A 13,839-nucleotide genomic window follows, 5' to 3' on the forward strand; every position below is an offset into this window, starting at 1 on the left:
ACGTTTTCATTGAAATTCATGACGCTCGTGACGCGTTCAATAAGCATCGGCCTTTAAACTGACAACGCCAGTAGAAGGTGGAAGAACTCCCAGAAGACCCGCGAAAGGAGTACCGTGTTTACGTTACGCAGGTCACAAGTTTCAAATCACTCCTGACGAAACGGACAACGTTTGCGCGATAATAACGCGAGTATAGTACGTGGGATTTTAGTGAAACCGAGAATTTTACGCTCCGAGAGATGAACGGGATGCAGGCAAAAATTGTTACGTGGACGGAACTGATACAGTCGGAGAAACTGCGGGAGGTGTTGGAGGATGTTCAGGTACGCTCTTTTCCGTTAGAAATAATATTTCCTTATTTGCGAGCGCGAATCTCATTGTTGATATATCTTCCAGATGACTATCCGCGTCCGACCGGACAGCAAGCTGAACGACGGTATATTTAGATTGTTATTACGCTTATGTCGCGTGGCGGACAAATGTAATAAGCAGAACTGCGAGACCGGGAGAGATATCGCCAAATTAGCCAAATTGCTTTGCTCATTGTTGATCGAGGTACCTGATGACAACAACTTCGTCAAAGCTCTGTTCAAAATTGTTCACTGCTTAATTACTTTTAATCTGTACGAGGACGCGGCGGAGATATGTGGTTATTTGCAACCTGGCAATTTGTACAATCCTCAAGACGACACCAGGAATCTTCTGATAAAAGTGTTGTCCTTATGGCGTGTCTTAGTTAACGACATATATCTCACTCTTACGAATAAATCTTTGAACTTAGAGAGTTATAATAAACTGAAAAGTGTCATAAAGCACGAAATGAAAATGACGCAGATAGCATATAAAGATTATACGAACCATTTGATTGTAGAGATGAGCAAACATTTAGATAGAATATCAGCTACTGATAAAGGCAAGGAATATTTTGATGATTTTTGTAAATTTACATTGAAGTACTTGTCAGGAGTGCAGTTATATTTAGACAAAGATGAGAAATACATAATATATTGTCGTATACTTTGCATCATATGTCGTGTGATATGTAGGACAGTTAATGCAACTGGTATTAAATCTACGATAAAAACGTTAGATGAATTATGTAGTTATTTCGAGACTCTCCTGGCGAAAGACGAGGAATGCTGCCAGTGCTTTCGACAATTTCGAAGCTTGTGTACGAGTCTTTTAGTGCCAATGGAAAATCTTGTCGATAGTGCCAAAAATATAGAAAATATTATTTATCATAACTTAAACATCGCGCAGAAGTACGGATATGAGGGAGGTCTTAAATGGAATGCAATCAGTATTATGGAGATAGTTGAGCCCACGTTCACTTACTGGGAAAAATGTGTGGAAACTGACAAGCACATGCTCGATCGTTTGCTTGACACTGGCATCTTCCCAAAACTAATGAATTTATTCATACATATGCATGCAGATGAGTTTTACAACAAGCAAGTGTCGATCAAATGCAAGTGGTGCCTGGACAAACAGTGTACAGTTAAGAGGGATTTATACAATGCTATAGCGATGAAATGTAAATGCGTCAGTTTAGCGTGTAAATTTCCTGTTAAAACTTTGCCAGCAGAAGTGTGCGCTGTTACTCGAAAAATCTTGGAGCAAAACGTTGAATTGATTATTCGTGAAATGAAGGAAAGCGAATGTAAGCGCTGGACACAATCGTGGAATATTTGTCGTAATTTAATTTATAATATAGGCGTACTGTCCGAACACGTATACGAGGAAAGCGTGAATACTTTTTCCTTTTTATGTACTTGTATCTTTCAAATCGAAGGAATCGAATCAAGCTCTATGGATCTTGAAAATTCCAAAAATCTTGAAAATGTTCTTTCTTTTGCATTGCGCAGATTAAGCGTTGTGCATTATAGAAACAATATGTATAGGAAAGCTGTGACTGTGTGTGCATTGAATGGCCTGTTAACTTTTAATCAGTCGAACACAAAAGCTTTTCACACATGGATAAATATTAAGAAAAATGCTCCCGAAGATGTTGCAAACTTAACTATGCTGAAGTGCTTGACAAATGATAAAGACGAGATAAAGAATGAACTGGGATTTTCAATTGATATTTCCAAATATGACTTGACTGCCTTGTGTTTGAGGGAGGCAACAATTTTGTTGGAAGAACAGATCACATTTACAAATGGCGTGGCTGCAGTTCTGGAAAAACTTAAGAAGCTACAGCCAAGTAATCAGTATGCACACACGGTGCAGTTATTAGGATATTATTTTTTAGGTTTGAACTATGACAGCTCTATTCTAAAATATCATGAGCAAGCTATACGCGATTTGAAGCAAAATAAGTCGAATTCTGTGGCTGTTCAGTGCTTGAAAGCTAATTTAAGCCTTTTTATGTTTGCGGAGGAGTTGCATATTATGAATAAGGAAACTCACTTGGAAATGGAAAATACAAAATTTGCTCTATGTGCCCCCAAGCTACGAGAACTAGCCGAAACCAAATCTCCGAATGTAATTCCTGGTTATACTATGATAAACGTTAAAAAGGATACCAACCTTATGTTGTGTCTACAAAAGAGTTTGAAGAATTGGAAGCAATTGTTTAAATACCATTTTGTAAGTTATGGAGACTATTTATTGCATTAAGCTATTATTAGAAGCTCTGCAGTTCAGTAATTGTATAAAAATATTTTATTGTCAATAGAAAAAAATTGTCAAGGATTGGAAACCTAAACTTATACTTCGCATGCTGATAACAGCTGGTGAATATGCCCGGTTATATCGGTATGAAGATTGCGAAGCTGAAATATGGACATTGGCATATAAGTTAGCATCAGAAATAAACGATCATGCAATTATTTATAGTATGTTAAATTATTTATTATAATGATTAAGAAAAAAGTATGTTTTATGGATAAGTTAATATAAATCCTTTTACAGTTACAGGTCGTTGCATATCATTGAGACAAATCAATTATGATTGGATTACTACTGCTAAAGAATATGTTAGAAAATACAGAGATTCTGAGGACGAAGATGTAATTGGTGCCATTGCTATCTTTTGGATAAGTTTAGCGGATCTCTATTTTGAATGTGGAAAGGTAAGAAAATAGTCTAAAACACGGAAATATTTTATCTAATATACAATACATATATAAAATTTTCTGTTATCTTTATTTTTTATTTTATTTTTTTTTTAGTTTGATGACGCTAAGCAATTACTTACTGAAGCTAGAAATCTTCCAGGAATTTCATTTCTTGCTAATAAATCCGTGTATCTGTTAAGTTTAGATGTTATTATACGCAACAGCCATTTTTATATTGTGGAACATGAGGATTATAACTTGTACATTGAGGAAAATCGGCTTACAGCGAGGAGCTTAAATCAAGATCTGTTGACGAAAAAATGTAATTATAGTTTATGAAGCCACTTTTCTATTCTATTTAATCCTAATATAAAGCTACAATTCAATATCAATTTATATATGTGTAAAATTACCCGACTATTTACAAGCGATCTGTTTCAGGGACAAATCAAGTGACATATCTTTTCAGTTACGATGTACTTTTTACTACTGGAGTTAATTTATCCTTAAGAATAAACAGTCTATTATCTTTTCGTGGTATTAGCCCGGATTTAGTGCGACTCTTAAAGTCAGCACAGAGCTTAAATGCGATGCTACGTACTGCCGAACTATTGAAATCGCTTTGTTATATTGATCTGTCACGTTTACAACTGGACGATTGCGAGGTAAAGCTGCAGGGCCTCGAGCACATGTTGAACATCGAGACGTTTCAGTTGTCGATGGAGTCCAAGTCCGTTGAAGCACCATTCACTTATCTCGCAGTGACTCCCACGAAGATCGGAGATCCTGTCAGAGATATGTCGCAGTATGGCGCTTCCCCAGAGCTCGGGAAGAAAGTGTTTGACTTGCCGAAATTCACATTGCACACAGATTGCGACTGCTACAAGTGCGGCAACGTTTCGTATCAGTACATGGTATTTGCCACCACTTACATCAGAGCGCAGCTATATGCCTTGCAAAATCACACCGCGGCAGCGCTCGACCACTTCCACGGCGCTTTTGAAATAAGGCGGAAACTATTCGAAGAAGAAAAATCAGTTCTGCCTGAAAACTGGCCTTGTGACGAAATCGGTGTGAAGCGATTTTCTTGGCAAATACGTTTCTACATTATCGATTATATACAGTTATTGATCGATTTCTGTTACTTTCTGAAAACAAAGGTAGCATCGAGACAAAAGGATGCGTTTGATATTACCAATTTAGCGATCAATATATGCTGCAAGTATACATTAGAGAGACATCCCGTCTATAAAACGGCTAAGGAATTAGCATTTGACAATGAATTCGAACTGGTATTAGAGTCTTCAGACTTCAGTTCAAGTATGTACTTTTTAACATATGGCCTTTTTTCAGGACAAATTTCAGATAAGATTTTTATATTTATGTGATAATCTTTGTTGCAGAGTTTATGGTTCCGCAGCCACATGACATTGATACAAGTGACCACGTAAAAATCCCGTTTGATCCAACCATTTGTGTCACGCCATCCGTTCGGAATCAACGTGCCAAGAAACCTGCTTCAATTCGACGTAGAAAGAACCCAGTAGCTTTGAAGATAACTAAAGTTAATATGATTTGGAATGATGATGAAGACAAAAATCAATGATTATTATTTATAAAGTATAATAAAAAAGAAGTTCAAACCCTGAATTTAATTTCCATCGATTCGAAATAATTTATAAGCATGTAAACCCTACATTTTTTAAATACAATATAATATAATACAATAAGATGCATCTTCGATTATTTATAAAATGGACTTTTATTTAAAAATAATTATTTTGTTATGCTATGGAATATACGCAGTAGTTTTTTGTCAAAACTATCTGCATCTTACAAAATTCTATACAACAAATTACTACTATAGATGGTTTCTACATTAATACAACGTTTTTACGATGGTTTTTCTTTTTGGCACTTTCTGACACTGGATCTTGTCATTCTTGTCGTTCTTAACCGAGTTCTTCATCATTTACAAGTATTTTAGGACATTTACTTCGTAAATTTTTAGGTTCATTCACTGTGTCCGCGATTTCTATACTTTCTTTCAATGTTCTAGTCTTAAAGAATTTTCTTTCGTTATGTATTTCTGAAATCTGGTTTTCTGATTTATTAACTTTTTCACGTGTTTTTTTGTCGGCGCAGAAGAATCGTTATTTTCATTTGTCTTTTCTTTTATTGCCATGTGCCATGTCTTTCAGTAACTCTATGGTTTGATCTATATTTTAATTATAATCAGCGACTGTCAATTGCTTCGTATCTTTAATGCTTTTTCTTGTCTTTGATTTAATTTTGAGATTCCCTACATTTTCTATTAATTTATATATCAATATTTTCTATCGTAGCAGGTAAATCAGTCTTGTCTACCAAGTTCATCAAACTCTTCGATATATCTGGAACTAAAGACGTCACTTTAATCATAACGTCTCTTGTTGATTTCTTTTGCGTACTGTTTCTAGTTTCAATCAAATTTTCTAATTTTTTTGTCTCTTTCGACACAGAGTCTTCCATATTTAAACATTTTAAACTAGCTACGTCATCCGCCAAGTCTTCCTCCAAAATTTTTCTTCTCACTAAATTTGTACGCGACTTGATTTTTCTATTCGAATACGTAGGTGGTGGTGATAAACTATCGTCATCTGATATTATATTGTATTTAAAAAATGTAGGGTTTACGTGCTTATAAATTATTTCAAATGGATGGAAATTAAATTCAGGGTTTGAACTTCTTTTTTATTATACTTTATAAATAATCATTGATTTTGTTTCATGCAAATACTTTATGAACTGTGTTGACACTATATTTAGTATATTTTATGCTTTTATATTCTTATATATTTATTATTCTTAAAATAAATATCACACAAGTCTTTAGTATAATAACCTAGACATTAATTATTGTAGATTTGAAACAAATATTAGCGATTAGAAATAAGAAATTAGGAATAAAGCTGGTGTAACATTAATTCACGGCTTTCGATAGGTTAAAAATCTATTGTGTGTGTTATTCCGTTTCCGTTGCCGATCAATTTTTCATTGTGCATCCAACTTTATTCTTGATTCTAGTCCTAATCGCTAATATCTATTCCTTGTTCCTTAAATTTTTTATTGTGCGGAGGCCGTTAGAGGGACTCTGTATTTTAATATTTTTAATATTCGATTTTTATTTAAAACTGCGATTTTATCATCCGGATAACATATTGTTATCATCCGGATTTAATTGTTCATGCAAATGATAATGTATATTGTAGAAAAAATTGTAGTTTTGCAGCAATACGTGATGTTATTGCGTCGTAAATATGCATTTTTATTTGTTAAATAATGTCGGGGATTGCAGAACAATTTATATCGATAGTCGATACCATCGAAGATCGCGGCCATTCTTATAATTATTCCCGGGTTTCAGGGGTCCCTCTTGATAATCACGGTGATAAGTTTGCACAATATGCATTACGCGCTGTCACTTTGCTGCTTCAATTTTTGAACACTATAAAAGATGTATTATTATACAAACATAAGCAAGAAGGAAGTGTCAGAATCTGCAGATACTATACTCAAATTAAATGCACAAAAGTTTTTTTTCAATACGATTATTGTATTATACTTTACATTTGTCGTTTATATACATACATATGTACTATAAGCGGAATCTTGGAAATTGTGGAAAATATTTGATACGTACAAGTGATACAAATATATTTGAACTTGTGAGTTGTTGTAAAACTCTCTATGTTAGAAGGACAATATCATACGTAAATTTTTTTTGCTTATGAATGGAAATGGAATTGCAAATTAATTCATAATATTATATACGGTTACTGGAACTAAATTCATATATATTTGAACAAGTAATAGTGAAATTTATGCATATTAATTTATGCATAAATTTTAAAACGCGTGAAAAATGGTAATTATGACTTGTGTAAGACGAGAATTTTGAATTAAAATTAAAATTGAAGGTTACTTAAAATGATACGTATTACAAAGAATATGATATCTTGTTATATCTATATAATTTATATATTTATATTGACATACTGTATTTTTAATTTAATTTGCCAAAGTTTTATTAACTGGCAATGCTAAATAAACTGATCTATATAATCAAATCAAACATCTGCGTGATTAAATATTGATTAAGAAAAAGTTAATTTTGAATTTGTCAGAAAGTCATTAGAAAATCCAGACGATACTGAAGAATAGGATTAAATGATATTCTTCGAGAAGGGAAGAGAATGAGTAATACGAGTATACACATACACAGAGAGTTCAGAGAATGGCAACAATATATTTTATTGTGCAGTCTGGCACGTGAACACAGTGACATACGATCGCTGAGTCTCATAGAATAGAAAAGGAAAAAGATGGCTTGAGCGCCGTTGCGCGCTGTATTGCCAGGCAAGTACACTTGCAAAGGGAGGAAACACGAGCGCGGTTGTCACGAGTCTCTCTCTCTCTCTCCCTCCTCCCCCCCTCTTTCTCTCTCCTCTCTTAGAGGTGATAACTCTTATATTCGTAGGCATCTACAGGCAGGGCGTTTATTAAACCGAGCGGTTCGTCATCATGCAAAGAGGCTGGGTGATTTGCCGCTGCAGCCGCGGCCGCGGTATTAGCCGCGTGTGCGGCCGCGGCTGCGGCATTGCTCTGTGCAGCTTGAGCGGCGTTAGCGGCTTTTTGCGCTGCCGCCTGAGTCGTTTCAAAGTCCAAACGTGCTGCCGCGAGTTGCTCGGCGATCGCCTCAGCACGTGCCTTAGCCTGGCCCACCATCGTCGTTTGCGCCGCCAGCTCGGCTGCAGCCTCGGCTGCCGCTTGTGCAGCATGTTCGGCAGTCGCCTGTGCGGCGTTCAACGCCGTGGTGATGACCTGCACTTGGTGCATCGCCTGTTGCGCTGAGTTTTTCGCAGATGAGGCCGCCCGTTGAGCTTGTTGCAATTGTTGCTTTTCACCGTCCACCGCTACATGTGCGTCCCTCGACTGCTGTTCTAGACCCATCACTATAATTTGCTTGCCGGCTAAGGCTGCAGCGGCAGTTGCCGCGGATTGTGCTGCCGCTTGAGCCAGAGTGTTTTTGGCTACGTATGCTGCCTGTCCAGCGGCCGATGGTTGTTGATTCAATTGTGTGTGAGCTTGGTCAGCGGCTCCTGCAATCAGGACACAAAAATTGTGTCAAAAGTAAAAGAAAAAACTATATTTTATATGCCCATTATTCGCCCTCCCCCTCTCTCTCTCTCTCTCTCTCTCTCTCTCTCTCTCTTTCTACCCGTTATATTTTTATCACAATGAGAAAAAGCAAAGGATCATTGACCGGTTTAAACACAAGAAACGTATCTAACCTTTCGCTATACTGGCCAAAGGGCCACCCACGCTGTAACCAGGTCGGATAAGATGACTCGAACGATGACCACTCGCAGCGACTGCTACGACAGGCGCAGCTTCAACATAATGAGTATTTGACTCGATCAAACCTAACGGTGCGCTATGACCTGCGTACTCAAATTCATAACCGTCGATCACTTCCTGATCGTGAATCTGCTTTTTAGATTTGCCGCAGTGCACGAAAGTCACGTAAGCCAGAAACATCAACAAGATCTTCATGTTGAAACGTTAAATTTTAGTTGTGGCTAATGAATATCTGTAAAAACCAAGAAAACAAAGCTGAAATTAATTTTCTATTAAAAAGAATGTAATATACACGACATATAATTATCGAATTTTATTTATCACTGCATTTTGTTGTTTAACATGCTTAACATATTAGAGTCTCTTGAATTAGTTTCTATAACGCAAATAAATGGATTCCATTTGCAACATATCATTTATTTCTGCGTAGGGGAGATCGGGGACATTGGGATATTATAGAAACATCCCAAATTGTTGACTACAATTTAAGTAACGCCTTAAAAAACTACCTCCCTTAAAACTTTCATCAAAACTAGCAATGCTCGAAAAGTACACTTTTTCTGGATCAAAATTAACATTTTGGTACTAATTTATTTATTTTTTATAAAGTTTATGAAAACGGGCAAAATGGGAATGATTTTTTAAAAATACTTATAAATACGCTAATCTAATATGTCTTACTTTCAGTGGTATGTATGATTATCACAGATTATCGGGTTTCATAGCTTCAAAACTACAGTATATTCCAAAGATGATAAAGTGCTATTTTACTATCGATTTCTTGCCAAAGATCTAGTGTGATTTTTTTAAAGTAGTTTTATGTCTCATAATAATAAAAAAAGAATAATAGATATTTTATTTTTGGATATATAATAAAATTAACGATTTTCTATTCAAATAGTTGCTACATGGACGGTAATTACATAACTGTCCATGAAACTTTGGAAATAGCTGTAACAAGAGTTGCATATTACAATAGAATACTCTTTTATGCTATTTTCCGAATCGAATTTTGGCCACTTTTTTAGGCTTGCCAGCCCATAGTTCGCAACAATGAACGTGTGTCGCACAATTCTTAGACAATACTTTTTCTTTCGCAGGTCCAACATATAACTATATCTCTGTTAGTATCTCTATTTTATCTCACGAACTAACAGGGGGGGTGATACTCGATCATGATACTCGAAATCAAGTCACGTTTCGATTACGTAAAATATTACAGGACATGGCGTACAAAAGGAAAAGGAGTAGTATCAATAGATCGGATCCGACTATGAAATCAGTCAAGCGTTTACGCAAAACTACGAATGATACGTGCAAAGAAAATTTTGCATAGACCACAAACACGTGCGCGCGCACATACGCATACTTTTATTTAATAAAAGGCGATTATTTCTTTAAGAGAGATTCTTTCTTTATTTATTATCGTATCTCAAGGTATGTACTATATATCTGGAAAATGTCTGGAAATCTCAAAAGTGCAATGCGGCGCGCGACGCGGCGGTGCGTTTCAGACATCATCTATACTAGTCTGGTTTCGTAATTGGTTTTTCTCCATACAAGGCTTGTTTCTTTGAGAATGAAAATTTCTTCCGAGTCTGGTCAACGACGTGCATGACTGCTTGCGATAAGCTTGATTGATTGCTTCGAATCGATTCAGGTATGAAAAAAAGAGAACCATTGTCGCGCGACGATGATACGGTGTTGTATAATAATTGAACGCGCCGCAAACTGCTGAATGGATCGAATGATCGGAGAAAGCGACGCGTAAAAAATCTGACGCAACCGTAAAAGTAATCGCTATGCCGATATGATAATTCACTCTGTAAATAAGTCTTTTTTTTTAATATTTTGCGAAAAAACTTTTACTTATTGTTAGTAATATAATCTCATAGAGACATTGGCCATCAGTCGACAAGATGAAATGGGAAAAGAAAATTTTTATGGGAAAAAAATTTAATTCCTTTTTATAACAAGGGATATACCTACGTTGATCAGGTTTGATTAGTCTAAATTAACATATATGAAGTGCATTTGCGATCGACAAGACTCGAATTGAGATTATACTGACTTGACACATACGTGCCCGTGACGCATGCACCGCCTTTCCAAATGTCGCAACTATGCATCGCGATCGTTCAAAATCGGAAATCCGGTTTCGTCTCGCTCTGAAAAGCGCTTGTACACGTCACTCGTGTCATGGGGAATTTATCTCATACGAAACCTGAATCTACCAATGAAAATATGTATAACCACAGGTAATCACAGCTAGTCGTAATCGAAGTTGTTTGTTTGCGACCATGACGAGAATTTAAATTTGCGCTAATTAATAAAGTTTAATATCGAGTTTAAACGGTATATTTATAATACACATACAAACACACATCTATAAGAAAGTATGTGTGTGTGTGTGTGTGAGCGTGCGCGCGCGGGCGCATATGCGTGTATCTATGTCAATGCTACCATTTTTTATACTTTTGTCCCTGTAGTAAAGTATTTTTTTCCATAGTTACACATCTCCATATTACGGAGGTATTTTAATTACGACACAGCTTTGCATAAGCTAAAAATCGATGCCCTTGATAGCACAATCAAGCGTGTGAAGTTTGAACTGTGGAAGGACGTTAATTCTTTTCTGCAGATGAATTGTTTCTTCTTTCTTTCTTTCACAAAACACACACATACAGTCATGTAAGCGCGCGCACACACAAAGTGAATGATGGTTAAAAATTTAATTATTAACAAAAGTTCAAAACTGATTTATATGTAAATTATATAACAATTTACGTAACCGATATAAAATTATATTGTACACATTATAAATAATAAAGTTAGCAGAATTAATTGCATTGTATTGGAATAACTTATTAATGAAAAGTACCAAAGCAGCTCTTGCATTTCTGTATTGTGTAAGAAAAAGAATATCTATTTCTATTAAAGATTCAACAAATTTTTAAAAAGTATTAAATATGTCAGCAATTTTAGAAGAATATTAACAATAAGTAATTCTAATACTAGCGAGATTACTAGCAAATGTGTGTGTTATTTTATAGATTTTTTATTTAATCTACAGAGTAACATTTTATCTGTTAAAATAACAAGAGGATAAAATAATTACGTAAAAAATTCAATAAGAAATTTAGCATTATAATTGAATCCTCTTCTAAATATAATTAAATAATTAATCATTAGTAACAGATTTATTATTGATAGTCTTATTTATTACATTAATGATTAATACAACAATAATTACATTGGTATGAGTTGTTTGTATGAAAAGTTGAATACGAGAAAAAACAAGCGACGTCAATAATGCATACAATCGACCTAGAAACTGTCTTGTCCTAACAATTCGAAAATTATTTCGGATAAAGAAAGGAAGAAAAAGAATATTTGATTTAATTTTGTAACAAAACGTGTAAATTATTACAGACAATATAATTACCGAAGAAAATTGAAAATTAATAACTCCTCCTCTCAATGCAGCTAGTAAAAATGAACTTAGATCAACTTTTTTTATCATGTCCACAATTTATAACTATCTCGCTGCGTATAATAATATATTTGGTTAATTGAGCTGCTTGCCCAGTTAATAATAATTGTTTATAATAATCGATATAAATACATCATAAAAATTTCAAAAATATATAAAGAAATCATGTTTTGTAATTTATCCGATAAAAGGCAATTTTGCAAGATTAATTCTAATTAAAGATATAAAAAAGAGAAGAAAATTTAGAGAAAATGTAAGAAACGTAAGAAAACGAACGTTAATGTAGGAAAATGAAAGAAGGAAGTGTCAATTACGTCACAAAAATATTTTTTATCAAAATTTAAAGAGATATGCTAAAATTTACTATACATTTCTCGAATTGAATCAGAGACGGAATGTAGCTTATGTCACGAAGAAGGTGAAAGAAAACATTTTTCATACAGATAGCTAAAATATGCTATGTGCGAACACGAATACATTATAATTGTCTGTGCATACGTATTTTGATTATACAAGCAAGTCTGACAAAGTATCTCCTTGATTACGAAAAGAATTTAAAATAAACCTTTATTATAAACCTTATAAACATATAAAAAATGTACGTTATTTATTATATTTAAAAATTAAAAAAAGACTGTATGTGATACTATGAATTTTTTTAAAATTACTCTTGCAATAATATTTATTTCGAGTTTTATGTTATTTTCGAGCAAACGCAGAAAGAGATTTCTTGAGAGTAATAGTGAAGAGAATTTCTATACTTACTCTTGACAGTTGTGCCAGTCAAGCGTTTAGAGAATAGGAGCTGTCCTTGCTCGAAGAAGGAGTTGAGAACTGATACCAGTTACTCGTTCATCGGAGCTCTTATAGCTCCTGTCTGGAGCTAATCCAGCTAATCTATAGTCACGGAAGGGATTGCAGACGTTCAAAATAGCGCCCTGCCAATATTTGTTTCCGCCTATTATGTTACATTCTTCATATTTCTCTCTCTCTCTCTCTCTCTCTCATTCCTTTATTGATCAAAGAGAAAAAAAACTTCAATTTCCAATTAATTAATTTTTGTTTATTATTATGACGAATATTACACTGTATGCTTAGAGTAAAAGATCACATTCAATACAATTAAAAAAACAAGTTTGATATCATATTAATATGTTATTTAAGATCCACATAACAAATTGGTGAATAGGAATGATATTTTAATGTTATTTTGTTTAAAGTTTTATCTAAAAAAGAGATTTAATTGAGATTGACGTATATTGACATTATTTAAATAAAATTATTGAAAAAAGAGATATTTTTATACCTTCATTTTCTCGTTCTCCCAAGACGCATACATATTTATGCATACAATTCCTTGCAATCAATAAAAACATCATAAATCACGCGCGCGAATTTATGTATGTATGTGTGCGTTTCTGAAGAATTCATTGAAATTTAGACTTCTTATGATTTTCTACAATTGCGAAACATTATTGTAGCTTATTTGTAGAAAATAGATTGCGTGGTTAGATATCGATTTCTATCTGCGCGATTCCTTGTGGGATTAAGGAAGTGTTGATTACATAAAAGTGTAAAAAGAGTACAAATCATGCGAATTTTCTCTTTCGAAGACGCTCAAAAATATCGGCCAAGCACGCGATGATATTTTGGAAAAAATACATATAATTTTTTAGACATTTTAGAATTGTATTAAATTTTATTTTTGAGTGTTTACTTCTATCAAGTATGTATGTATGTATGTATGTATATACATACATACATATAAAAACACTAAGAATATAACATATATAACTTCACATAACAATATCATCAAATTATCGAAAAAAAAGCGCTAATCGTTTATCCGTTTTCGTCATCAAATCAAAACATATGGTGCGACTT

At 34.3% G+C, this 13,839-nt stretch overlaps 2 protein-coding genes across 4 annotated transcripts in view; one reads left to right on the plus strand and one right to left on the minus strand.

The window, feature by feature from the left end:
* Nucleotides 1-105: 105 nt before the first annotated feature.
* On the plus strand, nt 106-4,792 carry LOC139822976 (uncharacterized). The gene is made up of 7 exons (XM_071795218.1): nt 106-323; nt 397-2,592; nt 2,681-2,840; nt 2,917-3,077; nt 3,177-3,384; nt 3,504-4,382; nt 4,466-4,792. The coding sequence occupies exons 1-7, from the start codon at nt 240-242 to the stop codon at nt 4,666-4,668; spliced, it is 3,891 nt and encodes a 1,296-aa protein (XP_071651319.1). The 5' UTR covers nt 106-239; the 3' UTR covers nt 4,669-4,792.
* A 993-nt stretch (nt 4,793-5,785) lies between these two features.
* LOC139822989 (uncharacterized) overlaps nt 5,786-13,839 on the minus strand; it is a 60,918-nt gene continuing 52,864 nt past the window's right edge. For 2 of the 3 annotated variants that reach the window (XM_071795242.1, XM_071795250.1), the window contains 2 exons: nt 8,396-8,694; nt 5,786-8,203 (listed from right to left, as the gene is read on the minus strand). In XM_071795242.1, the coding sequence (XP_071651343.1) occupies nt 7,554-8,203; nt 8,396-8,657 (912 nt within the window). In that variant the 5' untranslated portion in view covers nt 8,658-8,694 and the 3' untranslated portion in view covers nt 5,786-7,553. Of the gene's footprint in view, nt 8,204-8,395; nt 8,695-12,720; nt 13,053-13,839 lie in introns of those variants that run through there. The other variant, XM_071795260.1, reaches the window with a different exon arrangement.

Source organism: Temnothorax longispinosus, chromosome 1 (assembly GCF_030848805.1).
Source record: "Temnothorax longispinosus isolate EJ_2023e chromosome 1, Tlon_JGU_v1, whole genome shotgun sequence".
Classification (NCBI taxonomy): Eukaryota; Metazoa; Arthropoda; class Insecta; order Hymenoptera; family Formicidae; genus Temnothorax; species Temnothorax longispinosus.